Source organism: Struthio camelus, chromosome 2 (genome assembly GCF_040807025.1).
Source record: "Struthio camelus isolate bStrCam1 chromosome 2, bStrCam1.hap1, whole genome shotgun sequence".
NCBI classification, from domain to species: domain Eukaryota; kingdom Metazoa; phylum Chordata; class Aves; order Struthioniformes; family Struthionidae; genus Struthio; species Struthio camelus.
In genome coordinates, this window is record NC_090943.1 from 101280746 (window position 1) to 101308379 (window position 27634).

At 43.3% G+C, this 27634-nt stretch overlaps 3 protein-coding genes across 15 annotated transcripts in view; 1 reads left to right on the forward strand and 2 right to left on the reverse strand.

Moving 5' to 3' along the window:
* MAK (male germ cell associated kinase) overlaps nt 1-3675 on the forward strand; it is a 34525-nt gene extending 30850 nt beyond the window's left edge. For 5 of the 11 annotated variants that reach the window (XR_011139072.1, XM_068931868.1, XM_068931867.1 and 2 more), the window contains one exon: nt 2139-2427. Coding sequence is in view for 10 of the 11 variants with exons in the window: in XM_068931868.1 (XP_068787969.1) it covers nt 2139-2293 (155 nt within the window). In the remaining variant the exon portion in view is untranslated. Of the gene's footprint in view, nt 1-2138; nt 2556-2631 lie in introns of those variants that run through there. The other 6 variants (XM_068931873.1, XM_068931874.1, XM_068931872.1 and 3 more) reach the window with 3 other exon arrangements.
* A 2515-nt stretch (nt 3676-6190) lies between these two features.
* LOC104146144 (transmembrane protein 14C) lies at nt 6191-10932 on the reverse strand. 3 transcript variants are annotated; one of them, XM_068931884.1, is made up of 5 exons: nt 10818-10932; nt 10353-10428; nt 9471-9572; nt 7237-7321; nt 6191-7020 (listed from the first exon to the last, which is right to left on the reverse strand). In XM_068931884.1, exons 2-5 carry the CDS (start codon nt 10426-10428, stop codon nt 6963-6965), a joined length of 321 nt encoding a protein of 106 aa, XP_068787985.1. In that variant the 5' UTR covers nt 10818-10932; the 3' UTR covers nt 6191-6962. The 3 variants fall into 3 exon arrangements, with proteins under 3 accessions (XP_068787985.1, XP_068787986.1, XP_068787987.1); XM_068931885.1 differs by having other exon boundaries at nt 10769-10831; XM_068931886.1 differs by lacking the exon at nt 10818-10932 and adding an exon at nt 10600-10788.
* Nucleotides 10933-16320: 5388 nt separating this feature from the next.
* LOC104146145 (glucosaminyl (N-acetyl) transferase 2 (I blood group)) lies at nt 16321-26882 on the reverse strand. The gene is made up of 3 exons (XM_068931887.1): nt 26054-26882; nt 20305-20397; nt 16321-18810 (listed from the first exon to the last, which is right to left on the reverse strand). The coding sequence occupies exons 1-3, from the start codon at nt 26676-26678 to the stop codon at nt 18620-18622; spliced, it is 909 nt and encodes a 302-aa protein (XP_068787988.1). The 5' UTR covers nt 26679-26882; the 3' UTR covers nt 16321-18619.
* Nucleotides 26883-27634: the final 752 nt, after the last annotated feature.

The following is a 27634-nucleotide window of genomic DNA, read 5'->3' on the forward strand; positions in this document are numbered from 1 at the left end:
GTTATTTCAGAGGATATAGTAAGGCCCTAAACTGTGAATTGCTTAATTAAGTGGCCTACGGCAGACCAGTCTGTTATGGTCCTGCTTAAGAACGTTGCTTATTTTGCTGACTTGCTATTTTCCGTTGTCTGCTCCCTCTCAAGCATCTTGCAAGTGACTGATGAGGAGAGGGGGAAGGAACAAAGAAGGCAGCACACTTACTAAAAATATGCATAACTAAAAGTATGCATATACTGAATCTGGGCTGATCAGACACCCACCAGGGAAGGCTGGAGCTGCGCTTCATTATGTTATCGATTCATTGCTGAAACAGCAGTGAGAGTTTTGATTTGTCAGTGTGTAGATCAAGAAGTTCACAGAAGGACAAAATTTGCAGCTACCCTTAGACTACTGTGAATAGTGAGAATGAAAAGAAATGATTGTGATCCAAAAGGAAGTAAATTCATTGTGAATCTGTAATTAGAAATGAGAAATCTGTAGTAAATGTCAGAAAGGCTGGCAGATGGAAGTCAATTAAGAGACTATTTCGTGTCCTAGAGAAGAGGAAGAATCCTATTGCTTAAACCCCTCATACTGAGACTAAAAACTGCAGATTTGCATGGGTAGAGAGATAAAGATGAAGTAAACAGCAGGTTTTATCTGTCATTATTTGAATATTAACATTTTTGGTGACCCTTGCTTTCTATTATCTAAACTGTAAATTTTTATTCTTGTTACCTTTTTACTTTTTTAAAAGTTATGCTCTCATTTTCTTTTGCTCTCTTCATTTGTTCTATTAAGTATTTTAATGTCATAATTTAAATAATGTAATGAAGTACAAAAAGTAAATTTCTCTGAAGAAAAATGCTATGCTGAGTCCTGAGAAAAGTCACCTTCATTGCCTGGAGAGGGCAGATGGGAATCATTTGCTACTGAAAGATGGGGAAGGCCATCTTAAAATAAAAGGGAACAACATTAGTTTCCAAAGAGATGGAACCCTCAGTAGTTTCAGTTCTTCAAATTCCCCCTTTTTAAATGCCTTGATCTTCAGCTTTGCCAAACAGGTTCTACTGTTGAAAAATACCAGAAAAAATAGGTGGCTTTCCATAAGGAACAGAATGATATGTAGATACAACAAAAGAATTATGTATTTTATCCACAACATGTTGATTTAAAAAAAAAAAAAAAAAAAAGGAAAGTGTCAGTAATCTATAATAACAGAATGCTAAACTATGAAAGTAGGAATGCAAGGGACAAGACATACTTTGGAAATGCTTTAAAAAAAAGAGAGCGAGAGAAAACACCCCCCCCCACACACGCAATAAGGTGTTGCAGAAGTCGGGATAACAGGGATCCCAAATGACTGACTTTAAAGGCTTGGGAAAATGGAAGAATTGGTGAAGAATATGAAAAGAAACAGCTGTCAACTGCTGGAACAGTGCAATTACTTCAATCATAGTAAGCATGAGGAAGTAGTGAGTACCTGAAATGCAAGAAGAAGGAAAAATCCATGTAGGAAGGCCAGGAATGCATTAGTGCACTCCTACTAATGCTTATGAGACCAGGTGGAAGGCAATATAAAGGAAGAAAGACTGAGGACTTAAAACAGATCCTATGAAATGAAGACAGAACTAGGAAATGGGGAGGAAGAGGACTCATCAGCAGGTACAGCAGGAGCTCTCTGCTAAACAGGAGGGGAATAAAAGGCATAAAAATCTCAAAAAAAGATCTCCAGAAGCTATGATTCAGTCCAGTGTTTGGGCCTTACCAAGTTTATCAGCGTTAACCTTAAATGTTGACGTTTTTCAAATATTTGAGATAAAGAGGAAAAACACCTGTTCTCTATAGCGGTATTGTGTTAAGAGGTACAGACTTGTGTACATTCATGTCAGCTTTTTCACTAAATTTTAGTTTCAGTATTTTCAACAGGAATTGTTGCAAAATACATGTCTAGGAGATGAAAAGTACTAGTAAGATGCAGAAACTTTTGGAAACACTAACCTTATCTGAAAGCAAGTATAGGCAGCATCTCTGAGACCACACTAAGGCTGTTAGCATGCTGGCGTTTCACAAGTCATCTTTAAGCTCTCATTCTTCAATCTATGAATTAGTAAAATACTTTTTAACTGTAATTGATTCTGGGTTCTTGTTCCTTTCAGATTATCCCTGGAAAACCAAAGCTGCTCGTGCTCAGTTACCAGGTACAACTTACAATTCAACAACAAAACCCATGAATATTTTAACTCGCCCACCAACAATTCAGCCAGTACATGGAAGAACAGACTGGGTGGCCAAATATGGAGGACATAGATAGAGAGTGCCATCCTGTAGAGATGTTATTATGTGAGCTGCATTCAGTCCTCCTGCACTGGAAACCCAAAATGCCTGTTTGCTCTAACTTTTCCTAAGCCTATGCAATATTAGAAAATAATAAAAGACCTTGTGTTCTATTTGTGTGAAAGAAAAATATATTTCACATAATATTAGTTAAAATACTGGTTGTAAGGTAGGATTTCATAAAGTATTGTATAACACATCTTGGCAAAACTACTGAGTATTTAAAGCAAATATTTCACTAACATTTTTCTATAGATTGATTTAGTATGCGTGTACTGTTAAAAACAACTTTTATGGTTGTTTCCCTTATGCAAGTCCTCCGTTGGCAACCTGCTTTCATTCACACAAGCAGCAAGAAACAGGGCTAAACTAGCGCAAGCACCAGACTTTCAGGAGATGTGCTGCTTCCTTACTACGAGGGTGAGAGTGAAGGCACAGACTGGACTCAGAGAAGAACACGACGCTGTCAGACAAGGATTTCAGAACGCTCCTCTACCTAAGAGTCAGTTAGGGTCTATAATGTGCAAATGTTTGTAATGATTGTGAGAACTCATTCCTTCCAGTAGGACCTAAATAAGTAATCCACAGACAAATACTACCTCAGAAAGGTCTAAAAACTTGGTCCATAATGATATAGTAATACTGGAAAACAGTACAGTGAAAGTACTGAATGCCACACTTACCTGGCCAAGTTGTAATGAAGTTTAAAAATTGCATTCTACAGTTATATTATGCCCACATTTGGTTGAAAGTCTGTAGGGATTTATTTCTCCTTTGTCAAAGGAGTGCCACAGTGAAGTGTTAAAGAGCCTGAACCACTGCAATCTAATAGTCATTTTAGGGGTAAATTAACCAAAAAGGCATAAATGACCAGTAAATCCCTGTGCTGAATGCCTTTATTGGGTTATTGTCAAACTAAACTACAGACTTCTTATAGGAGGCCAATAAACTATGTGAGAGAGGAAACTAGGCTGCTCTTCAAAGAGGTTGCTTTCTATCTTAAAGGCTAGCTTCAGTCCCTGAGAACATACACAAACTCTATTAGTGCAACACCTCAATGTTTATATGCTCATTCAATGCTTTTCCTGGCTTCTACACTGAGTTTCACATAGCCTGCAAAGCACCTTGCATTGTACAATATATCATTTTAAGATACCGATCTAGGATACTTCTCTTAATAGTTGTATTTAGAACAGATGCTTTAGGGTTATTAGTTACACTAAACCTGCCATTTTAAAGTGCAAAATGGGTACACACTTTAAAGATGTAAAGCTGTTAATGATTACTTTAAGGGTTGTAAAAAGAAAAGTGTTTGTATGGCTTTTATAACTGCACATAAAAACTTAAGTTCTTGTTGTTGACCTAATCTGCCATAATATATGGGTTAAGTAATTTACTGGAAGGTGATTTAGTCTGAAACAGTTGAACCAAAACAATCTAGTATTTTGTTATGAAAATTGCACCTAAAGAAAACACCACTTTAATACTAGAAGAGAGGCATAAGGATAGGGATATCTGGTCAGTAAAGCACTAGAGGCTTTCGTTCAGTTGCCATGGTCTACTCTTAAGTATTTTTCATTCCCTTAGTACTAATAAATGTCCTTGTGCTATTAAATGTGTCCTATTCTTAGAATATCAGTAACTGGTTATGGTAGTGAAGGACTACCTCAGGCTTTCTAGAATAGCCCTGGTTCATAAATGCACTGGCTTTATGATTACAAAATAAATAAATCACTCTTCTGGAGTACAAGATGCCAGTGACTTATCTAAGATCACAGTCTGGTCAAGGAATTAACTAACAACCTCTATCCATAGCTTCCTAAGTCACCTAGAGCAGAAAAATAAATAGATCATTTTTGTTGCATTAAATATGGCTAGAAGAAACAGCTTCAGGACCAGTAATAAGAGGCTAAAAGGCTCTGTACTGTTGTTTTAACTCTGACTCATTGATACCTATTGGACTCTTGAAGCAGAAATGCCATCTAATGCTTACGAAATTTAGTTTATGCTGATTAAGTTGCCAGGGTCGGGGGGAAACCACATAAAGCTCAAGCTTTTCTCGCCTTCCTTCATTTGGATTTCTGCTTCAGCAGAAATGAAAAGCAGTAACAAAGAGTTCTAGCAGCAGTTTTGACTTCAAACTGCTACTTTCCAAACGACTTTAGAAGTTAAACCAGTGATACAATTATGAGACAAACTTCTAGTTGACGAAACAGCAGGGAGGCTTAACGCTAATCCAAGCGTTTAAAAACCTTATTAGTCTAATTCCCTGCTTTCCGTTGCCTTTATTCCATTCAGGGACAACTGCAGCCCAAACTTGCAGATTACCTGATTTGAGGCCAGTTACACAATTTGAAGACTGCTGTATCTTGGCTCTCCTCAGTTTATTGCAGGAGGTGTGCATATGCATCTTACTTCCACAAAAGAGAACTGGTGCAAAAGCAATGTGAAGAGGTAGATAATTCACACACCAGCTCAGAGAGGTGTCTTAAATGCTAATGAGCATGGCTTATTAACCTTTTCAAGTCAGAGTAAATACATTCAGACACTTGGCCATCAGCATTAGGTTTGGAGCCCAAAATCAAGCACTTAAAAGAATGATTTATAAACAAAACATCTGCCTTCCTGCATCCCCCCCCCTTGTTTCTACACAGGGAGGGGAAAGGACAGAGTAGGTACAGATGAGTACCTGAAGCTAAACTCTCTAGGTGCATGAGCAAGGGCCCTGACTGCCATGCCACTCCCCACCCCACCCAAAAAAAAAAAAAAAAAAAAAAGAGATTTCACTGCCTGTGCTCCAGGCCAGCTCTGACACTCAGCTGTGGCCTGGGATCAAACTGCTGGCAATACAGCTGTGGGAAGCAGGGGCCTGGCTCCCTGTGCTCTGCAACTGCAGTGATGCCAAGGGCCTTGCCCAAGGTACGCTGCAGTAATGTCCATGCCTGGCCCTGTCTCTCTTAATACAGATCGCAACCTGCTGACTTGACTTCCTGGCATGGCCTTGGCCCTGCCTCATCACTATGACTTGCCTGTCAGTCACCATGCTGTTGGCTGATCCTGGCTGTCATCACCAGGCTTGCTCTGTGCTTCTTGCTTGGGTACAGTGAGACTACATCCTTCTCAGGGATGTCACTGCCCTGCCTGTTTTGCTGCGACCTGCAGCTCCAGGCTCACCTTCCCCTATGCAGCACCCCACTCCTGGTGCTCCCCCACAGGCCCTTTTTTCTCTACCTGTGTCCAGAGCTGAAAATCATCTCCTTAAGACAGACACTGGAGCAAGATAGAAGGAAGGGAAAAAGATGCATCACCCTCCTGCTGCACTCGTTAGAGAACTCTCAGCATATGAGGCTCCAGGCTCTCACTGACTTGAGGCATCAATCCCCTTGCTTCTGCCTGCCAGTACAAGTCGCCAAACAAAGAAAGGCTGAGGAAACTGAAGCTAAGGTTCTATGCAGAAAGGGAGGTAAGCTCGATTATTTCCGCATGACAGGTTTACATTTAAGATGACTTCAGGCAACAGAGGACTTGGGGAATCACCTGAGGACCAAGACTCATCAGCTGAGCTCACTAGTGTTTAAATAAACTTACAGAGAATTTTTCAACTCTGAAATAGATCACTCATCTTGGAAAAAAAACATTAGACTGTAATGCAACACCAGCCTGAATATGTGGTCTGTATGCATTCGTTCTTTTTTCCCCTCTTTCCGTTCATGAAATGTTTATATTTACAAGTCACTGGCTAGAGTCAAGAGAATGCACACTGATACAATTTATACAATTTGTATTCACAAATGTACCCAGGTACTTTGCAGGAAAAGCACCAAACTATCAACCCAGATGAAAAAGAAAAAAACAACTGTGTAGAATGCAAAAGTTTGTAATAATTATTAGTTTATTTAGAGTAACATTTTACTTTTCATGAAATGCAAGAGCCATGCGCACAATTCAGTATTATCAAATGAAGCATATTTTGATTTCTCTTATGAACAATAGTCTGTAAAAGTCGAATGAATGACATTTAGTCGGGTGCTTTTGCTCATGATTCTAAGTTAACAGGTTTACATTCATTGCATTGCCATAGAACCTTGACACCCTGCTCCATGGTTGTGTCTTTTGGGCCAAGGTTCTAACATACAGTGCTGAAAGAACAAAGTCCCTGATCGAGAGAATTCAAACTTGATGACAGGATAAACTGCCAGAAAAATGGTGGGGGAGAGGTAATAGAATGAGCACATTTGTTAACAGTAAATATTAATGACAAATTGGCAGCTTCTCTACCCTTGTTTTAGAAGTATAACGGATTTCAGAATGACAAATCCAAATGTGTATTTAAAACTTCAATCTTGCAATTGTTTGCATGCAAGTGCTAAGAGGTCTTTGCCTACAGTCAGTTGCAGGACCAGAAACTAAACTAATGCTATTCCCATATTTTCTTGCTTCACAATGCAGAAGACGTTGAGACAAATGCCATTCTGGACAACATAAGGGCTCTCAATTTCTGTCCTTTAAAAAAAACAATCCACATGCATTAAGATATGAAAAACACAATGCAGAGACAGCAGTGTCTTTTCCGTTTGTGTAATATGTTCAGGCAGTTGCATTTTCATGCTTCTCAACCATGTACTTTCAAGTGACTTGCTGCAGACTTATGGCTTAAGAGGCTTTTCCATCATCTGTAATCCTAGCCGCCCAACCATGAATAAACTGTGGAACAGAGTATTTGTTTAAAAAACAGGCAAACATCCCCACAAAAAACAAGAAGGAAAAAGGAAACACTGACATGATTTCATTTAGCTGAATTCTAACATGTTATTTTTCACAGAACTTACTATGTAACATTTCTAAAACAATAAAATGCACATATAAATTAAACAAAAGGCTTATTCAAAAATACAGATGAAAACAAGGAAATGTGACTACCTGGCACCAGCAATTAACCCAGGCATTGCTTTTCTGGAGTTGTAAAATCTCATTCCCATAACTGTAGCCAAAGTTCCAGATGCCACTGAAAGAAGAAAAGAAGAAAAGAAGAAAGTCCAGCCACAACTATTTCGGGAAAATAGGTCTGAAATACCAGCCCAGCACAGCAACATTGATGGACATTTAACAGCACCAAGGAAAAAGGCGAGCACCTACAGACAGGAATGCTTCCCTCCTCTTAAGGAAACATATGCAAACATTCTACTTTTTTTTGTTAAACAGAAGAGCTGTTAGAGCAGCCTTAGTAAACATGCACCACTACTCATCAGAAATGAGTAATTCTAGTCAGAGTTAAGACCACTGTCTAACCACCCACAATCTCCAACTCTCTGGACAAGTCACCAAGACTCTCCCTCAGCTTGTCCTTATTTGCAGAACAGGAATAATTATTTCCTTTAATACAGTCTCAAAACTGCCAGCAAGGTAGGCTGATGTCAAAAATAATTATGTGGGAACCAAATATTATGTTTCCAGTTTTTCTGTGACCTTTGAACTGAAAGATGGAACTAAATTAAAACTTGCACGTTGACATTTGATTTGAACACTACATTCCTACGTATCTTCATTCTAAAGATGTTAACACTCAACATTAAGAGCCAACAGTAAGTTTGGCCTACAGTGTATTTGAATTTTTTAATGGCTAAGTACTGTAAAGGTTTAGAAATACAGTACCTGCATTTGAAAATATGAATTAGCAAATAGAAAGCAATCTGAAGGATCAAAGCAATTTGAAAGATCAAGTTGAAACAGTGATAACATTTTAAACATGACTCCAAATTATTTAATTAAGTCTGAAAAAAAAAATCCCATCATCTTCACATAAAAGTTCCAGAATTGTTGTTTCTTTGAGGAAGAAAGGCAGGTGGAAGTGTTGTATGCCTTTTTTCCAAAACTTCAAGTTTGCGTGCAACAGCTTTGGAAACAGAGTAAAAGATACTATAAAGGTATGCCAAGGTTCTTTTTCAGACTTCTAGCCTTGATATACGGTGACCAATCTAAAGCTGAGCTGGAGCGACAACTGCAAGACAAAGCAGAGAAGAGAAGGAATGGACGAACAGAGAATCATACTAGTCTGGGACATGACGTGCCTTGAAGAATTCCACTTTGTCTACATGCACCAAACCAGGATATATGGAAGCTGCTTATCTATCTATCAACACACTGCCTGAAACCAAGTGCAAGAGATATATAGCCACACCTACTACATACCACACCAGCACAGAGAATTCACAAGCAGAAACTTGGTTTCACATTGAGCTGTGTTTTACACTTGATTTCATATCGACAAGATGGCTTGGTCCTCTACTGTCTTTGCCAGGGGTTTCATAAAGTCCTTCAACACATTATATGATCAAGTCCCATTGGTTTTAAATAGTTTTAAATCATTATAATACTATAGTATCACAATGCTAATAATACTATTATGTAGCTACAGAACTAGAAGAAACCTCAAGAGATCATCTAGACTAGCTCAGTGCCCAAAGGTAAGATCAGCACCGAACAGACACTGGTCTAACCAGTTTAAAACTAGTCCTGTAATGATGGAAATTCCCTGAGGTCCAGCTAATCTCTGCCAGTGCATCATAATACTTTCCACTGTTATTTTATCCTTATGCTTCACCTGAAGGGTTTGCTGCAAGCTAAACCTACAACTTCCTGTCCCATCTGTTGGGAGCATGAAGAACAGAACATTCCCTCCTTTACATACTGAAGACTATTTCTTCCACATTGTATGATATGCTAAAACATACACTCTTCTACCTGAGATGCGTGCGGAAATCAATATTCCATAAAGCCATATACTGCTACGTCACAATATCTGCGCTACTGCAAACATGCTTATTCGATGGCCATAGACTGAAAATGCTCCTTCACAACCAAACATCTTTCACATGCGTTCCATGTGCCTATGATAGTTTGACACAGTACCTATTCTGGCAGTTGAGATAGATGTGTCTCTCTGTCTGGCTTCCAGAGAGACAGCCTAGGTTTTAGAATGAGGTATCGTGTTCTTACGCAAATATTTCCTTGCTATGGGCAAGATGCTCTGCCACCCTTTACAAGCACTGGTATAAATACAATGGTACAAGTTGGCTGAAACATACTAGAAAAAAAATGTTACTATTTACATGGCTACCAGTAACGTTTAGTACCTATGTGCCCAGCAAACTTACCAAGAGAAAGCCACACATTCTTTGGATCTTTGGACTGCTGGTAAGCCCCTAATCCTGCTAAACCACCAAAGAGAAGACCAGCAGCTAGAGATGGGACACTCCCTTGAATAAGTGAAAGAAAAAGCATTTAGCGAAAGACCATAAACCAAACAAGAGCACTTGCAAATGTCACATTCGCTATAAAAAAAAAAAAAAGCTAAACCAAAGAAAAAGATACTGCTTGTTTTTTATACGATGCTTAAAAGCATTTAATTAAGTACCATTTACAAGTAACAAGGATTTAGCACTATTTACAGAAATCACTTTCTGCAGCGTGTCAAGATCATATATTTGAATTTCTTGTAAATGCAAACTGAACTCTGACCTTCCTGATTAGCTTACATTGGAAATTCCGAGTCAAGCCTTTAGAGGGCAGGATTTAAGTTCATGAGGTCAGTCAGTCAACTACCAGTCTTCCAGAAGCGCTTAGACATCTGGAGTAAAAACAGCCAAATTAAGACTAGACAGAATGGATTACAGCAGTATTACATGACAAGAGAACCTGGATATTAAGTCAAAAGTGATCACTTTGGAACTCAGTGCGCTTCAGCAGTTTCAGTGACAGCTGAATGCTTTTATTAACAGGAATAAATACAGCACTCAGAACCACTGCTGACACTGATGCCAACTTACCTCCTCTATTTAAAAGGCATTTTTAAAAAGAATATAAATTGCTTTCCCTTGGGCCTTAAGAATGATATTTACCCTAATGCTACTGGGTTACCTCCACTTTTCCTTACTGCCCAAATTCATTTTCCCTTTACCATGGGTGACGGCGGGCCCTGCTACTCGAGCCAAGTTACAAGACCGATTACCCGGGCGTTTCTTCAGCCCCCTCCCTACCTGCTTTGGCGTAGCCAATTACGCCGCCAGAAGCGACGAGCGCCGCGTACCCGAAGCCGAGCCAGTCATAATCCATCTGCGGGCAGCAAAAAACCGAGAGCGCATCAGGCGCCTCCTCACCGCGGCCGAGCCCAGGGGCCGCCGCACCCGCGCGGAGCGCAGCCCTGCCCGCCCCCCGCCCCGCAACGAGCCGCTAGCGGGCGGCGGTTGGCGACGGCGCCGGCACGTCCCGTTCCCCCCCCCCCACCTCCGCGAGCCGTTAGCGGGCGGCCGTTGGGGCTCCCCCCCACCCGACTCCGCGAGCCGTTAGCGCGCGGCCGTTGGCGGGGGAGGGGAGGGCGCCCCTCCCCATCTCTCTCGCGAGCCGTTGGCGGACAGCCGTTGGCCGGGGGGGGGGGGGGCGCGCGCCCGCCCACCGGTGCCGCGAGCCGCCGGCGGGGGCTGCCCGCCCTCCGCCGCACTGACCTTGGTGGCGGGCGCGGCTGGTGCCGCGCGTCCCGGCGTGCCGCGGGGCGCCGTCCGAGCAGCGCCCCGCCCGGAAGGGCGGCCGAGCGGCGCCTTCCGCGGAGTTCCCCGCCGCCGCCGCGCCCAGTCCCCGCCCCGCGGATATACCCTGCTCGTCTCAGGGCAGGGAACGTCCGGCGGCCGAGGGGGCGGCTGGCGGCCGGCAGCCCGGCGCTGGCGGCCCGCGAGCGAGCGAGCGGCGCCAGGCAGCCAGCGGGACGGAGCTAGCCGGAGAAAGGCTTCGAGTATTCGCCCCCGGCTAAGATCAGGGATGAAACTATTCTTGTTAGTTGTTTTTCCTGGAAGCATGAGAATTAAAGAAATCGGCGGGCGTTTTTTCCTTCCCCCCCCCTTTGCCTTTTATTTCGATTATTTCATTCCCCTCTCTCCCCGTCCCGTTTCCCGCGTAGCCCTCCTCACCCCTTTTCAGAAGGGCTCCTGCCGCCGCAGCTGTCCCTCCCCGCCCACCTCAGGTGCAGCCCCGAGCACCAGCGGGCTCCCCCGGTTGCCTTTACCTGCCGCAGCCTGAGAGGGGTCGGCTGATCTCCCTCGGATTCAGTGCGTTTGGTTCATAGGTTAGGTTAGCGATCCGCGATGGGGGAAGGGACGTCAGGAGATGAAATGTGTGCTGAGTTGTTCTTGAAATAGAACTCTTCATTTGTTCCCTCAAGCAATTTTATTCCTTTCACTTTAACATTTCTTTTTTAAGCCTACTGGTAATGCTTTGACCACTTGCATTTATGGGCTTGTTTCTTTATCTGTTACAGCCTTTTTTATCTCCTTAAGATTAACTAGGGAATCTGTATCTTGATCATGGTTCCTTCTGCTTGTTTTTTCTCACCAGGTCTTAGAGATCGGGGTGGCTTGGAGAGTATCAGATTGATCCTTCAGGTCAAATACATGGCAAGGGAGAAACAGAATGGTTTTAATCACTGAAGGTATCTACTGTGCCTGACCAACCCCATCAAGCAACTTCTGAAAATATTGTGCTGTTACACTCATGCAAACCTGAAAGTAGGGCTTATGAATTCTGTGATAAAGGTATTTATATACCTTTTGCTAGGGAGTTTGGCTGGAAATTGGATAAAGTATGCTGTGCGCCTAATCTCAATGCCTTGAATTCAGGGATTTTGCATAGTTATTTAATTCCCTGAAGAAAAGGTAATCCCTCTGTTCTGGTTTTATTCCCTACAGGTGTTTACTCAGTGTTATCCAGGGTAGAAGAGTCTGTGAGAGGGTGCAGAGAAGATAACCTGAATAAAGTTAAAACACTATCTAGATATATAGAGACAGAAAAGAAGGGATGGAACAGGCCACGGACACAGTTGGTCCCAGAGTTTAAGCTGATCCATAGCAAGGGGCCACAGTATTGTATGGTCTCTCCCGGACTTATCAGCCCAGGACCAAAAGCACGCAGAGTCTGCAGAGAGCGTCTTTGCATCCAGAGCAAGACTCATTTAGGATGATCTGAAATACTAGGATTACTGGGAGCTGACTACCTCCTGCGACTTCCCACTTCCCAATGCAAGTTCTAACCCGAGTCTCAGGGGAGAACTGGTCACATTTCAGTTGCTTCCTGGCTTCCTAGTAGAGTGTAACACATGTTTTTCAAATCCCAAGCACACAAAACCTCATTTAACACATTTAAACAAACCGGGCACACAAGTCTGTGGGACCTGAGGGGATGCAACCACTAGTGCTGAGCGAGCTGGGTGATATCATTGTGAGGTCACTCTTGACTAGCTTTGAAAGGTCGTGGCGATTAGGGAAGGGTCCTGAGGACTGGAAGAAAGCAAATGTCACTCCTATCTTCAAGAAAAGGAAGAAGGAGGATGCAGAGAACTACAGGCTGGTCAGCCTCACCTTGATCCTTGGGTGACGATGAAGCAAATAATCCTGGAAACCATTTCCAAACATATTAAGGACAGAGAGCTCATTGACAGTAGTCAAGGGAAATCACACTCAACCAACCTGACAGCCTTCTACGATGAGATGACTGGGTCAGTGGGCAAAGGGAGAACAGTGGATGTTGTTTATCTTGGCTTTCCACACTGTAACATCCTCATAGACAAACTGATGAAGTACCAGCTACGTGGACAGTGAGATGGACTGAAAACTGGCTGAACCGCCACGCCCCAAGGGTTGTGATCAGCAGCATGAAGTCCCTCTAGAGGCCAGTCGCTAGTGGTATACCTCCACAGTCAATACTGGGTAACATCTTCATTAATGATCTGGATGATGGGAAAGAGTGCACCCTCAGCAAGTTTGCAGATGATACAAAAGTGGGAAGAGTGAGACTGCTCTGGGACCTGAGCTCTGTGGCAAACCAGCAGTTTGCCTCAGGTTATCTAGAAAAGAAAGCTTACACCGAATGAATGACACTGTTATCAAAATCCAATTTTTATCCTATTTAGCTTATCAGGTCTTCACATTCTCAGCTCGTTCTCTCAAGTACTGTTTTCCTTTTCCCTTTTTTGTTTTCCTTTTCCTGCCCCCTCTGCACTTCCATCCTCAGGTTTTCTCTCTCTTTCCAACTGTCCTCTTAGTCCCCATGCTCTCCAGTACCCCTTGCTCTTAGCTTTCATCCTCTGAAGATCTCTTCTATTGCCCTTAATAATAGGAGTGTGCAAAGAATAAGAATATGGATCACATTTGCCGAAGTTTTCTCTCTTTTGTGGAGACAGCTTGATTTGCATTTTTGTGCCACTAGATGCACTGCAAATATTGGCTCTGTAGGCATGTACAATTTGCAATGGTGCCTGAAGCATCTAGGGCCCGGTATAGTGCTGATGACTGTCTGCAAAACCTTATTTACTTATTCATGGAGAAATACTGAAATTACTTTCATGCCTTAAGTAAAGTTAAAGAGATACCCTCGTATGTCACTTCTTTCTTTCTTTCTTTTTGTTTTGTCACTATAGCCAACTTAAGTAGTTGCCTGGTTCCTAGTCCTGGGATTACCTGTGTCACCCCAACTTTTGGCCTGGCACAAGTACTTCTTGGTGTCTTGGTAGAGTACTGGGGAACTGATGCAGCAACAAAGCAGACAAGCCTAGCAGGAATATGAATAGGAGGGCTGGGAGGAGATGATTCCTGTTTTAAGCTGATTTATGCAGCACTGCTGCCAGACATCAAGCCATGACCTAGACCTAAAGCTTTCCCTCCCTCTCCCCTTCTCTCCACAAAATCCTGCTCGTGGACCTGCTGCCAGGGAATTTTACTGTACACCTCTAGACCAAAGGCCTGCAGTAGCATTTGTACAGATGCCCGATTTTCAGCAATAGGCTCAAACTACCACATGAACGTTATGAGGTACAACTGTGTATGTTGCTTTTTTTTTTTTTCAGATAGAACGTGACAATTGTGTTCCTGGTAATTCTTTCACAATTGCTGTAACCTGGCACAAGCTGCCTAACATTTCTGGTTGCTGTGAACACTTCTAGCGTTTCAGGCATACACAGAACATTTATCTTCTAGGGGTAAGGGATTTTTGGAAGTGTTTGAGTGCATTCAACTGAAAAGGATATAGCATGAAACCCACAAATTACCTGCAATTGGAAGTGAAATAACTATGGCCATGCACACTGTGTAAAACTTAAATGCACTAGGGTAATGCACTGTTTTAAGGCCTCAGTCAGTGGTAACTCTGCTATTCATGTTGAGTGCTGACTGCTCCAGCTTGGCCTGATCTGCAACCCACTTACAGCAGCAGGAAGCCTTTCTGCTGCCTTTAATGATGCTGTTGGATCAGGGCTTGGGAGTGTCTCAGCTCACATATTAACTCCATGGTGCTGCACTGACAGAAGGAAACAGCACCTGACAGTGCCTACTGGAACTTGAAGAAATAATGTGTCTTAGGAAGATGAAAGTTTGGGAAGAAACACTTAACTCCCACATCAAACATATACTGTAAAACTCTCTGTAGTCATTTGAGACTTTGCCAGCATCGACCCTTCAGCTCACACATCTCATTGCAAGCCCCAGTACTACACTGTACAACTGCATAGCATACTACATGCATGTTTTGAATGACTACCTGCTTGTATGTGTAGACTAGTTAAACAAGCCCTGGTGATGAATCCAAGATCTGTCCTAGGCTAAGATGACAGCAAGTAAGGAGGGAAGCAATGGTCACAAGTCTGTTCCCAGCACTGACAGAACATGTAATGTCAGCTTCTCCAAATGTTTTCTCCTTCCTACTTTATGGGTTACATGGAGTGACAAAAGACGAATGTGTGGTGCTTCTTTTGCTCATGTTTAGAATATCGAACACCTGAGACACTAGGGAATAAAGAAAAAGTGTTGCAGTATCTAAGACAGGCACATAATTTTGCAGGGTCATGGAGCTGCTTGTACAGCATCGTGTGGGATGTAAAAATGTCCTTATTGTAAGAAATACAGAAAGGTTGAGGAAGGTGGCCTGTTTATTTTCATCCATAGGCATGCCTTTCAGTCCTAAATCCTAACCTGCAATCCAAAAGCGAGGGCAGCCTGTGCAGAGGTACTTGTCATGACTTCAAACAACTATAAGTAGTATGGCAGGTGCTAGCTACTACACTTCAATATCTGAATGAAGTACTTTGGATTTGTCTACAAAAGAATCATATAATCACATAGTCATTCAGGCTGGAAGGGACCTCAGAAGTTCACCTAATCCAACCCCCCGTTCAAAGCAGGGTCGACACTGAATTCAGACCAGACTGCTCAGGGGGTTGTCCAGTTGGATCCTGAGCACCTCCAAGGATGGAGACTGCACAGCTTCTCCAGGCCAAGTGGTCCGGTGCTTGTTTCACCGTCCTCATGGTGAAAAGGCTGCAGTTCCAGGTGCCTTAAATCATACAGTATTTCAGCTCCTTGGGCAAAGTTTATAAAGCTTTTCAAGAGCTCAAGAAGCAGTAAGGGATCCAGCAGGTTTTCTAAGCAAGTCAAACTGATTTCAATGAAAAGTCTGATAAGCTTGTAAATCCCTCTAGAGAGCATATTCTTTGCATGTCCAGTGCCTGTAGGCTCTGGAGTGCATTACTAAACAGAACTGAAAACTTTGCTCCGCTGTTCATAATGTTTTGGGGGGAGTTTACAGTTTTTTTGCCTCACCGTAATTCTAGAAAACAACGAGGTACAGGCACGGGTTGTTCAGAGAATCACGTCCACCTACAGTGGTGCACTACTGCTGCGCAACTAATCACTGTTATTATTCTGCATGGGAATCCAACCCACCTTAATCTCATTCTTACCAGCCGCCTGCTGCAATTTTTCATCACCTCTTATCTTTTACTGCTATTCTAAAGTACTGCTAATACTGTTAGGTCACGCTGGTTTAGACCCATTTCTTGAGCTTGGCTGCCAGAGGTTGTTCTTTCCCTCTTTCTTCCTATGTCATTTAGAAGAAAGCGATTAACTGTAATGTTTCTTCTTTAAAAAAAGAGAAGGATCCGTGTGTTGCCCCCCAAAATCAGTCATATAATGAACACACAATAATTTATTTCCAGAAAAACATAACATGGAGTAGCATTCTTCAAAACACCTAAGTCATGGCTGGACAGAAATCTAGATCTCTCAATAAACTACCCAGCTTTGATGTTTTTCTGAGATCTTACTTAAACCACTTGCTTAATTCAGTCCTAAAATATTTTTATTTTTTCAGGCTCAGAGTAGAATACTCCTTTATTTCTGTGGCTTCAACTTGCCAAGCTTCTGCTACTGGAGATATTTTGTCATTTATTTCTATCCTGTATTTTCTAGAGTCTGAACAATGAAATGTTGTCTCATCTTGTCCATACTCTGTGCTGCTTTAAATATTCACATAAAACTGTGAGAACACCTTTCTTGTATTTAGAATGTTTCTGTTGGGGGGATATTCAGCTTGACAAAACAAGGGGGGCCTGGTTTCAGCACTCTCTTAAATGGGACACCCTGAAACTATTTCTTTAAAGAATGATTCTCTCTGGCATACTTCTCCCTTCAGCTGCCACCATGGCAGCAAGCTAGTAAAACCCTCCTCCTCTTCTCTGCCTCCACAAAACGAACAGGATTTCCACTAAAGTTCTGCTCAGGATTTCCACTAAAGTTCTGCTCTGGAGATAAATTCTCAATCTCTCTGTGCCAGAACCTGCATTATCAGGTGTTGACAGCTATAAGTGCAGAATAAATAGACTGAAGCAGATGATCCTGTGCATTCAGCCCGTTCCCTGGAGGTTACCAACCATGCTTCAGGGCAGCTGAAAATGAAGCATTGTCCTTTCTGAACTGCTGCAGTTTGCAATTCAGTTTGTCAGGCTTAATAAAGCTGGGGGTAATTTACTGCTTTACAAGAATGACTAAATGAGTCATCTTCACTCATTCCGGAAAGAGACAGGATAGCAGCAGACGGTATTCCGAGATTCAGGCATCCCAATTTATACTGCCTCAGTGCATGCTGACCAGGTCATTCAACAGTGCTGCTAAAATGCCTCACAAATACAACCTGTCAGAACCACAGGAAGAAGCATTCATAGTTTGGCCTCCCTGCTTTGTTTTTCAGGACACAATGACTGATATCTGTAACTTTTACCTTCTGTTTGCCACACTAAAACACTCCTGGGCACCTAATTTTCCCTATGACACGCCTAGCGTGCTGAGACTTTGTAAGCGTTGCAGGGTTATGTAGTTTTTTATGTATGCTTTAGAGGGTTATATAGATTTGGATAGGAAAATCTGTTCAGATACTTGATGCCTTCCCTCTCGTGGCTATTACTGGAAGATAAAAATAAGGCTGTGATGGAGTGAACCCCAATGTTAAGTATGTGTATTAACCATTATATTAGGATCAAAGGAAATAAACTTGGGTGGAATGCTACTGCCCTATCAAAATAAGAGACAGAATTACTGAGTTATTGCCAAAGCTCAGCCACTGCTCTTTCAGTCCTGAAAATATTTATCCTGCTACTCCCTTCCCTGCTCCCTATCTCTCCCTCTGTGTCCTCAGATACGGTGATCTTCTAAGGACCCAGGTGGACCAAAGTCTACACGAAGAGAATTTTTTTTTTTAGTTTTTCCAGTTCTACTAGTTGGCCAAGTAAACCAAATATGCAAGCCCTGGTTTTTCAGCCATGAAAAGCCTGAAAATCTATCTGATTTTTCTAACCCCACCCATTAGTCTAGTGAAAGATGCTGTTTTGATTTGTAAACCTTGTCCTGACAGATATTTAAAGAGGAGCCAAGATCTGGAAGTGCAGAGTCTTTCTTCTATTTCCAGTACTTTCCTTTGGCTTCTCTGCATCAAATATCAGTTTCTTTGACAAAACAGTATCTGTATGTATAGCCACACATTGTGTTCCTGCTTTTAAGATCTTGCTAGCTGTGACTCGTTATCTTTTTGCTTATCAGTGTGCACGACTTGTCTGATAGGCAGAAGAAATTCCAGGAATGCATGATTCTATGTATGTTTATATAGAAAAAGATAGCAAAGACTCTGCAGCAAGACAAAAGTCGGGGCTGGAAAATACTCTGTCAAAAATGGCAAAAACGCAAACAGAGCAGCTCCAGGAGGAGCTTTACCCTAGTCTCTCTTTTCGGATCTCTCACTTTTTGGTCTCCTCATGTTAAATGGAAGGTTAGATTTGAAGGTAGTTTGAGACAAGTTGACTCAAACTACATATACAGAACATCCTAAAGAAACCTGCCTGGTGCATTTATGCTTCCAGCACAGCAGAAATTAGATTTCTGCTGCTATTCTTCTGACCATTTTTATTTATTTTGTAGCCTGTAGCCTGGTTTTTTCTTAACTAAAAATACCAGTTTGGTTCCACCTGGATCTCACTCTGGGACAAGGTTCTCTTTCGATGTCTCAGTTCCAGGCACTCCACAGTAAGTGGATATGTTCTGAGCTCAAACTTATTAGCAAACATACAGCTGGAGTTAAAAAGCCACTTGAGGTCACCTGTTCCATATACACAAATGCCTCTGACATAATGACCTGCCAAAAAAAAAAAAAAAAAGTGAGAATCCATTTTTTCCCCCCACATGCACCTTCCAGAATCCAAAACATTATTTTTGAAAAGTTTTATCTGCAAAAGTCACTATAAATAATCTCCTACACCATTAAACATGCTAAAAAACACACTGGATGTACAGCAGGAATACCTATGAATACTGAGGTGAAATCAAGACAGTTACTTAGGAGCAGATAATGAATAAAATTTCTGAATAAGCAGACAGGTCAGAAAATAAGTGTTACTACTTGATACTCTTCTTGAGACAAGACTGACACAACAGAGAGGGGAATCTCCTTCTGTCAGTGAAGAGAAACTGATATTTTTACTTGTACCGGGTTTTCCACTGAGTACTTCTGGTTGATACTGGTGCAATTTCACTAATTTTAGTGTAATTATGCTGACGTGAAACTGCTGTAATTTGAGCTGACTGAAATTCTCAAAAAACTTTCTCAGCACAAACAACTATATCATATGGATTACAAATTCTTGAAATAAAATTTACATGTTTAGCATTTTAGTATTCCCTTTTTCTTCCTACTTTTCTATTTTGGATGTAGTAGCGTATAAAGTACAGCTCAGTGACCAAAAATTAAGTGCTCCGTAGAGCAGATTATATATTGCTAATGCCCTTTCATGAAACAATAGGAAAAAGGAAAACTCAAAATTCCAACAATTTGAAATTATAAAACATGTGAATCACATGGTCTACATGTGATTTTTTTTTTCATAAACTGTCCTACAGTGAAGTTTGAACCCCTCATTCCAGTTAAGAGGAAAAATCAACTTCCAACTGTCAGAACGGCTTTGGGAATCAAACTCTGAACCAAAACTCTATTTCAGCTTACTTGAAGGTGCTCTGCTGAAAAACTCCACAGTTACCTGTTGCTTTATGACCTGTGCAGTCACCCCCACATTAGAGGGCAACCACTCTTGGAAAAGAAGGCCAGAGAGCAAACAGGAACAGCATTCCATGAGCTGTGAGTTCCTCATGTTTCTTGTCAGTTGTGGCTCTAACTGGCGTTGCCAGGGCTGAGAGCTGTGCTTTGTCCGAGCTCACAAGGAAGTCTATCATTTATATTGCTGTTGGCTCTAGAAGTTCTGAGTCCCAAGGCTATGAATACATAAGCTACTCCTACCCGCCTACATGAAAACTCTCCAGGGCCTACAACAGTCAGCTAGCTCTTGTGAAACTTCAATTGCCAAATATCCTCCCTTTCCAAGGCTGATATATTCTATAAAAGTTTCTGATGAAGAAGGAACTGTTCCACCTTTTTCACTGCTTATGTGGCTATTATCATTCACTGTATAAGGACTATAGAGGAGATGACTCCTTTTTCATGTCTTACCCCCTATGAAGTGCTATTTAAAGGCTGTCTTACATTATGATTAGAGGCTGTAAGACTAGAGGAAAAACAGTTAACTGTTTTTCACTGTATAAACAGAAAAATGAAACGGGGAAAAAATGTATACACTACCATGACAACCTCCATGGCTCTCTTCCATATCAATCCACTTCACAGCTTTCAGGTCACCTTCCCACAATGCATTGGGCATGGAGCCAGGGACACCTGCAGTTGGGTAACAGAAAAAAATTAAATAATTAGTCCTTTAACAGTTATGTGTTCAGTTTTATGTCTGCTCTCTGGGTCCTTTTGTTTCTACAGAACTAGGATGAAATACCTAGTAATATACAAATCTAACAGAGGCCAAGCATGTTTCTGGACGCTAACCTGTAAAATTTCCTAGCTGAAAGCAACTTTCACGATATAAACAAGATGACGGTCCAAGAGACCTAAATAATTTCACTTGTGAAATCAAATCCTTCTTTTGCAACAGCCTCAGTGTGATAATGCATGCATATATAATAATTCCTGATGCTTTCATAACCAGTACTGCCCTCCAAGTGCTCTTTGAACACTAGGCCACTGACACATAGTACCTTCATATGAGGTAATAGTAAATACTTTCTTTTTTAAAAAAGAAAAGAGGCCAACAGAACAAATTCAAGCATGACATAGCTAGACAGAGGTGCTGAAACTGAAAAATAGCCTATAATGTTATATACTAATATATGTAAGTCTAGACAGATTACAGGACCTATCCATGTCATAAACGGCTAGTCTCCTAGTCAATAAACAATGAAGTCCTGCTATAACCAGGAAAACATCATTTTGCAGCTATTAAGGCATAGGGAAAATGCGGAACACTCAGTATTTGGTATTTACTGAAGAGTAAACAGGTGTTGCTTATGCTGTCTGTGGGCAACTCTTCTGAGTCAAGGGAATTTCAGTATATTCAAATAAAAGGAGTAATTGCAACAAACCATTGCCATGGCATGAAGTCTTTGCCCTCTGAAAGCAAGAGCTGACCATGTAGATATAGCCAGGAAAATCTCTGCAGCTGATCTGTACTGCAATATTGTATTGAATTCAATGAAAGAACTTTATTAAAGTACTTCTTAAAACTGTCTTCAGAACACAGCAAAAAAAGAAAAAGCACGTTGCATAAAATAATAAAAGCTTTCTATAAACTTACTGCTTTCAGCAGATTTTATCTTTCTTATTGGCTCAAGTAACTAAGAACAAAATAACGATACAGACTTTGTAACTGCTGTAACTGATGTACAAACCCCTTTGTAAAGAAAAGCTGAAAAGCACCAACTTCTCACTGAGGCACAAACATTTCTATATAATTTTATTTCCATGTTTGAAAAGACTAAATGTGTTTTGTTCTTCCAGGCTCAGTACATGACTACTGTGCCATCGCATCTGCGTTACGAAATGGCAGAACAGGCAACGTTCAGGGAGCCGACATGCATGGCAGCGGGTACAAAAACGCAGGAGTTATTTCTGCTTTCTCCTAACGAAGCTGAAAACAAAGAAAAAAGACCAGCCTGCTCAAACGCAAAGAACTCGTTTAGTGTTACCACCGAGGAGTGACTCTAGGCTTTTGACAAATGTTAAAAGCAGGAGTGACAATGCTAACAGGTGGTGGTGATCAGGGAGGAGAGGATGTGTACTAACCTCTGTGTTCCTTGCAACCCCCCGACGCTGCAAGAGGCTGAAGCCGAGGGGGTAGCCGGCAGCTAGGTGCTGCGCGCTGGCAGCTGAAGCACCGCTCCTGCCCCTGAGCCCCCTTCTCTGAGAGCCTCTCCCTAAGGGATCGCCCTCTTCTCTAGCAGTCTGTGAATCTCGTCAATCTCTACCGTACACACAGGGAGCATGTCTATTTAGCATGTATAAAGTGTCTAACAGTAGCAACAGTATTACTACTATTAAATACTCATAACCACTAGTAATAGTATAATCATATTTAAGGCGACGCTTAAGATACTTTAACAGCTAAACACTTCCAAGGTGAGTTTTCCCCCCTGCCCCAGATTTTGTATATGAGTATTTAAAATCTGCTATTCCTACTTCCTCCTGTTTTCCTTTTTAGGGAAGCAACTATATGAGCGGAAAGTGAGGGAATTACGAAGCTTTTTTATGAAAGCAACTTTTCTTCTTTTTGCTCAAACTTTGTAATTTTTATATTGTTAGCAGTCATCTGCACTGACTCTGTATATGGAAAACAGAAGAATTTTTCTTGATTTACAATGAGATTAATCTTCTACAGCTTTGACAAAATGCACAACAGCATTGGTTTGGAGTTGCAGGGCCTGTGCAAAGGCAGGGAACAGAAGCCCTTCAAAGATTATTTTAACTAAAATTAAGGGGACACTTGAATCTCCAGTTCTGACCTCTCCCTTGAATGTCAATCAACCCTCTTTCCAGTTTTCCTAATTTCATTTAAAATGTGCGTACATACAATTATTTTGCTAGTCAACAACAATCCTAATAAGGCTAATTCACTAGCAGTTCTGTAAAGCAAAATTTCAGCTGGCTACTGCAGATCATTTACAAAACTAGAGGTGATAAAGCAATAACTGAAATAGTGTGATCATCCCAGGTTTGATGTTTTCAACAAGTTAAAGGCAACACCAAAGGAAGGTTTTGTTACTATTTTTTTTTCTGTCCCCTTCTGGATGGTAACAAACACAGTCTCACTATAGTTACTGTAGCCTAATAACTACTTTGCTTGTGAGCTTAAAGGGAAGCACAGTGAAGGTGAAAAGAGAAGCCTAAGACATTGTAAAATGACAAGGGGATCGGGGGTTTTGTTGAGAAATTCCATAGAAGGAAAATTAAGTAACAGAGGTTTTCTGTTTGCTTGCTTTGTTTTGTGTTTTTAAGTATAGCTTCTCCCTCATAAACAAGAACGATGACTGACAAATATTCAGTCACAGCTCTTCTATCAGAGGCAAAAAGACCGTAAGATCCAGCAACAGAACCACCACAGCATTTTGCCATGAACAAACATGTGGCAGCAACAACCATGGCTTCACAATCTTCTTATTTCCTCCCCGCCTTTGTATATTGGGCCATTATCAAATAAAATAACATTCCAAAAAGAGTGATTCTCTCCTGGGGGTGGGGGGGAATTAAAAAAATGTTACTCTTTCAGAAAAAGCATTAAACTAAAGATAACACTTTATAAAAGACAAGGAGGGGCAGTGATGGCAGGGGATAAACAACTGAAATGGTCTGCGACATGCATTATAGTTCCAAATTAAAAACCTGTTCACAACAGATGGCAGTAAACGTGGTGTGAAGAAAAACTTGGAAAATGCTGACACTGTGGTAAAGCAGAAAGATGACTGACAAAACAGGAACAACCTCAGGATATCCGCAAAAAAAAAGGAAGGCACCGCCTTATAAGAACACAAAATTACTGACTTTATTCACCATCTCCCAAGTTAAAAAAACTAGGCATTTTTATAAGTTAATCAAAGAGCAGGGGAAAATGTAGCTCAGCACTAAGAAAAAAAAAAGTAGAATGGATCCACCACACTTTAAGTATCTGTTTATTCTCTTACAACTTTATTGATTCATTTCAGATGTGGAACCTGTTCTTGAGACCTGTTTTCATAAATATGGTTGGCCTGAAAAGTGATGCTGATGGTGAAAAGATAAATTGAAGCATGAGTTGCTCTACTTTTGTTAAGATCCCATCTAACACTCCGCTGATATTAAAGATATTTTATCACCAAAAACATGGAGGAGAAGAGCAGCCTCACAGGCAGCAATACTGAACGCTGTAAACTAAAATACTGACAAGCATATTCTTTGATTCCTTTTCATTTAGCACAGGTAGGGAAGCATGACCAGTATCTCCACATTGTAATTGTTGGTTGCTGGAGGGAAAGACAGGTGGGCGGTGGAAGCGAAATGCTTCTGACTGCATGTAATTACAAAACAAAATCACACCACTGGGATCACCCTTATTTGCGACAATTTATTTTTCTGATTTTCAAAGTGCCCACAGCAAAGGAAGTGAATTTCAAATACGCACCAGGGGAAGAAATGAAATTGCAGGCATTGCAGTGGCTGGCCTGTCTTTCCAGCCAATTGTGCCCGTCTACATATGCGGTCGGTGCAGTTCTGGTGGCTGCAGAACCCGGCTTGGGAAGCAGGGCACGCTCCTTCCCCCGGAGCAGCGCGTGTCTCCTGCAGCCGGAACGCTAAATCCTAAGCACCCTTCATTCAAAGAAAGCGGTACGGGGCCAGGCAAAACGCCTGATTCAGAATCTGGATCTCATCCACGGGACGACGGTAACACAATGTGCTTCTCTGCTAGGCTCTTCCTTTCGTTTTTTTAATTGTTTTTCATTGAAATTCCAATGACAGCTGATGTGCACGTGCTGGCTCCAAGAGGGAACCCCTTCCCTTGCCTTCTTGCATTGCTACCCTGTATTATCAAGACACCCATGGCTTCCATGAAATGAAACACTGTGCTTGCATTTCTTGATACATAAACTGATATTCAGATGGAAATGTTATAGCATAAAAGGCTGGCTGATTTGCTTTGAACTTCCAAGTCCTGTACCTGTAATTCCAGGATCACACCGATGCATCCGTTAAAGGCAAACTGACATAGACTAGTCCTTACTAGTCTTTTGAAGCAGTCTGCGCTTCCTCGTTTGCATCTCTATTTAGGGAAGGGGACAATTTATTTACACTTCTATGCCACTAGACTGATCTAAGCTTTTCTTCTGCACTTCATAAGCTGGTGCACAGGAAACTATACTTCATAAATCCGCCCAAACTGGTATACAAGTCACCTTTGGGGTGGATTATTATTCTGTAAGATCTGTTGAAACCAATGACAACTTTTGCTGGACTTTGGGACCAGATATTTCTGTTTGGGAAACACGTTGGGCTGGGCAAATGCATACCCCGTCCTCTACAAGTGAAGGTATGCAGTCCGGCAGAACTCTGCAGTTCAAGATGGATTTGGAAATGCACAAACCCCTAGAACGGCTTTTCGAGTGAAAAGATAATACAACAATCAAATATATCTTGGACTAGGGAGATAGTATGACTAAAAAGGATGGAAATCATTCCTCATGGTAGGGATCCTCCACTTCCTTCGCCCAAGGATGGCAGAGGTAATACAGTGGGCTCAAGGGGAGGAATGACACAGCCCACTATCTGGGAACAGTGCTGTGCCTTACATTCATTTCCGTCTCACAGCATTTCAGAAAGAGCTGTTTATCTCTTCTTTTACTACACAATCCCCTCAAAATTAAGAGCCACAGGAAAAATAGCATGGGAATTAAAAGTGACTGGATGACAGCTGCGACTGTTACTAACCGCTCACTTAAAGCGTGGCTTTGCAGCATCACCACCGCAACAGATGATGCAAACCCAATCCTTGGATCTTACAAGACAGGTTACCACTCCTAAGCAGGAAGACATGACTCCCCCGGACTCATCACCTCGCAAAACCCAAAGCACATGAGATCTCTGATAACTTCCTGACACTTAAGAGATGCTATTTCCACCAGAAGACAGCTTGGCCAAGTGAATAACTCTTCGGGAAGGCAAATTCAAGGAGGCTTGCTACCTCTTCCTAGATGTGAAACTACTGCTGGCCAGCAAGTGCTTCACCTGCCTGGGAGTTTCTCTGTGTAAAACAACACAAGTGATGACAACCCCCTGCGAGGAACCACCAAGAGCTACGGGTGGAAACACCTCTGTGGGGGGGCAAGCTGTGGTGACCACAACAATCAGCCCACACCATATAACGGCCAATTAGTGTCATCTACTGAGACCTCCTCCTAGCCCCAAGGTGACAGACACTGAGCAGGGAGACCCCAAGCCCTCACCGAACCCTGCAGCCTACCTGGGATCCTGTTGAGCGTCACCCAGAAGTGCTCATCAGGGCTGTAGGTGTCCTCGGACCAGGCCAGCAGGTCACGGGCGCGGCGGTCCCGGAGCACAAACTCCACAAAGGGCCGGGTGACGGCCACGTATGCCGAGCCAAAGTAGATGGTAAGGTTGTGAGGTGGGGGTGCCTTGTGCACCTGGGGGGTGACCATGCCCAAGGCGTTGTGCTGGGCCCACTCCCTGTGCACAAACTGGGTGCGCGCGGTGATGTGGGCCGGCGGCAGCACGCCGGGGGTGACGTTTTTGCCTCTGAAGGCCTTGAGGAGCCGGATGATTTCCCGGTTGGTCTTCAAGGGGAAGTCCTGCCCGCAGGTGTTGAGCAGGTACTTCCAGGGCACGGCAGAGGCCAGCAGGTCTCTCATGCAGTTGAGGTCGGCCCGCAGGCGGGATATCCCGCCGTAGACCACCCGCTCCATCCTGGAGGCGAGGAAAGCGTTGGGGAAGCAGCCCACCAGGCGCTGCACCGCCTGCTTAAAGGCGGCCGGCGCCTTCTGGTCCACGTGGACGCAGTAGACGTTTTGGGGCATGTACACCGCCCTGAAGAGCCGCTCGAAGGTCTCAAACTCCTTGTGCAGGGTCATGATGTAGGCGACGGGGAAGGCGGCCTCCTCCGCCGAGAGGGCGCGGGTGATGTAGCGGCTGCGGGCCACGTACTCGCTGCAGGAGGGTCCCAGGGGCGCCGGCGGCAGCCCCCGGCCCCAGGCGAAGGGGGCCTGGCCGGCCAGCAGCCCGCGGCAGGCCCGCTCTAGCTCGGCGCCCTCGGCGGTGCCGCCGCCCGCCGCCGCCCGCCGCCGCCACCCCAGCAGCACGGCGGCGCCCAGCAGCCCCAGGGCCAGCAGCAGGGCCGCCCGCAGGCGCCGCATGGCCGCCGCCGTGCCCCGCCGCCCGCCATCTGGCCGCGGCGGGGGAGGAGGCGTCGCGGCCGGCCCGCGGGGCGGGGAGAGGAGGGCAGAGGAAGGCAAGGGCCGGTCCGGCCCGGCCCTGCTTGGTCGCCGCCGCCGCGCTGCGGCCCGGGGCTGCGCGTCGCCGTGTGTGGGGCAGCCGCGGGGCGCCCCTCGGCCTGACATGGCGGGCGGGCGGGCGGGGGGTGAGGGGGGAGAAGGAGGCGGCGCCGCCATGTCGGCGCAACGGCCGGCACCGAGGGGTGTCCCGAGGGCGCTGCAGAAAGGTTAAGAAACTGGAAACACGGGGGGGGGGGGGGACCAGGAAACTTAGGAAAATTAAGCAACACGGGAGGTTTTCGCAGAATCATTTCCCCGAGGAGCTGCGTCTTCCTCTGGGGCAGCCGGTGGCAGGTGCTGCGGCAGCCGGAGAGGAGCCTCGACGCTTGGTCCGCTCTGGTCATATCTGAGCGCGCGTTTGCGACTTTTTTTCATCCCGTTTCTTGTGGAGTCCAAGATGGCTTCAAAAGCAGCTGAATAATAAGCCAGAATGGATCATGCCCCCTTTCCCCCCTCGTTTCCTCCCCCAGCAAAGAAAAATGGGAATGACAAACGATCGATGAGCAGACTACACAGTTTCCTATAAACAGGTCAAG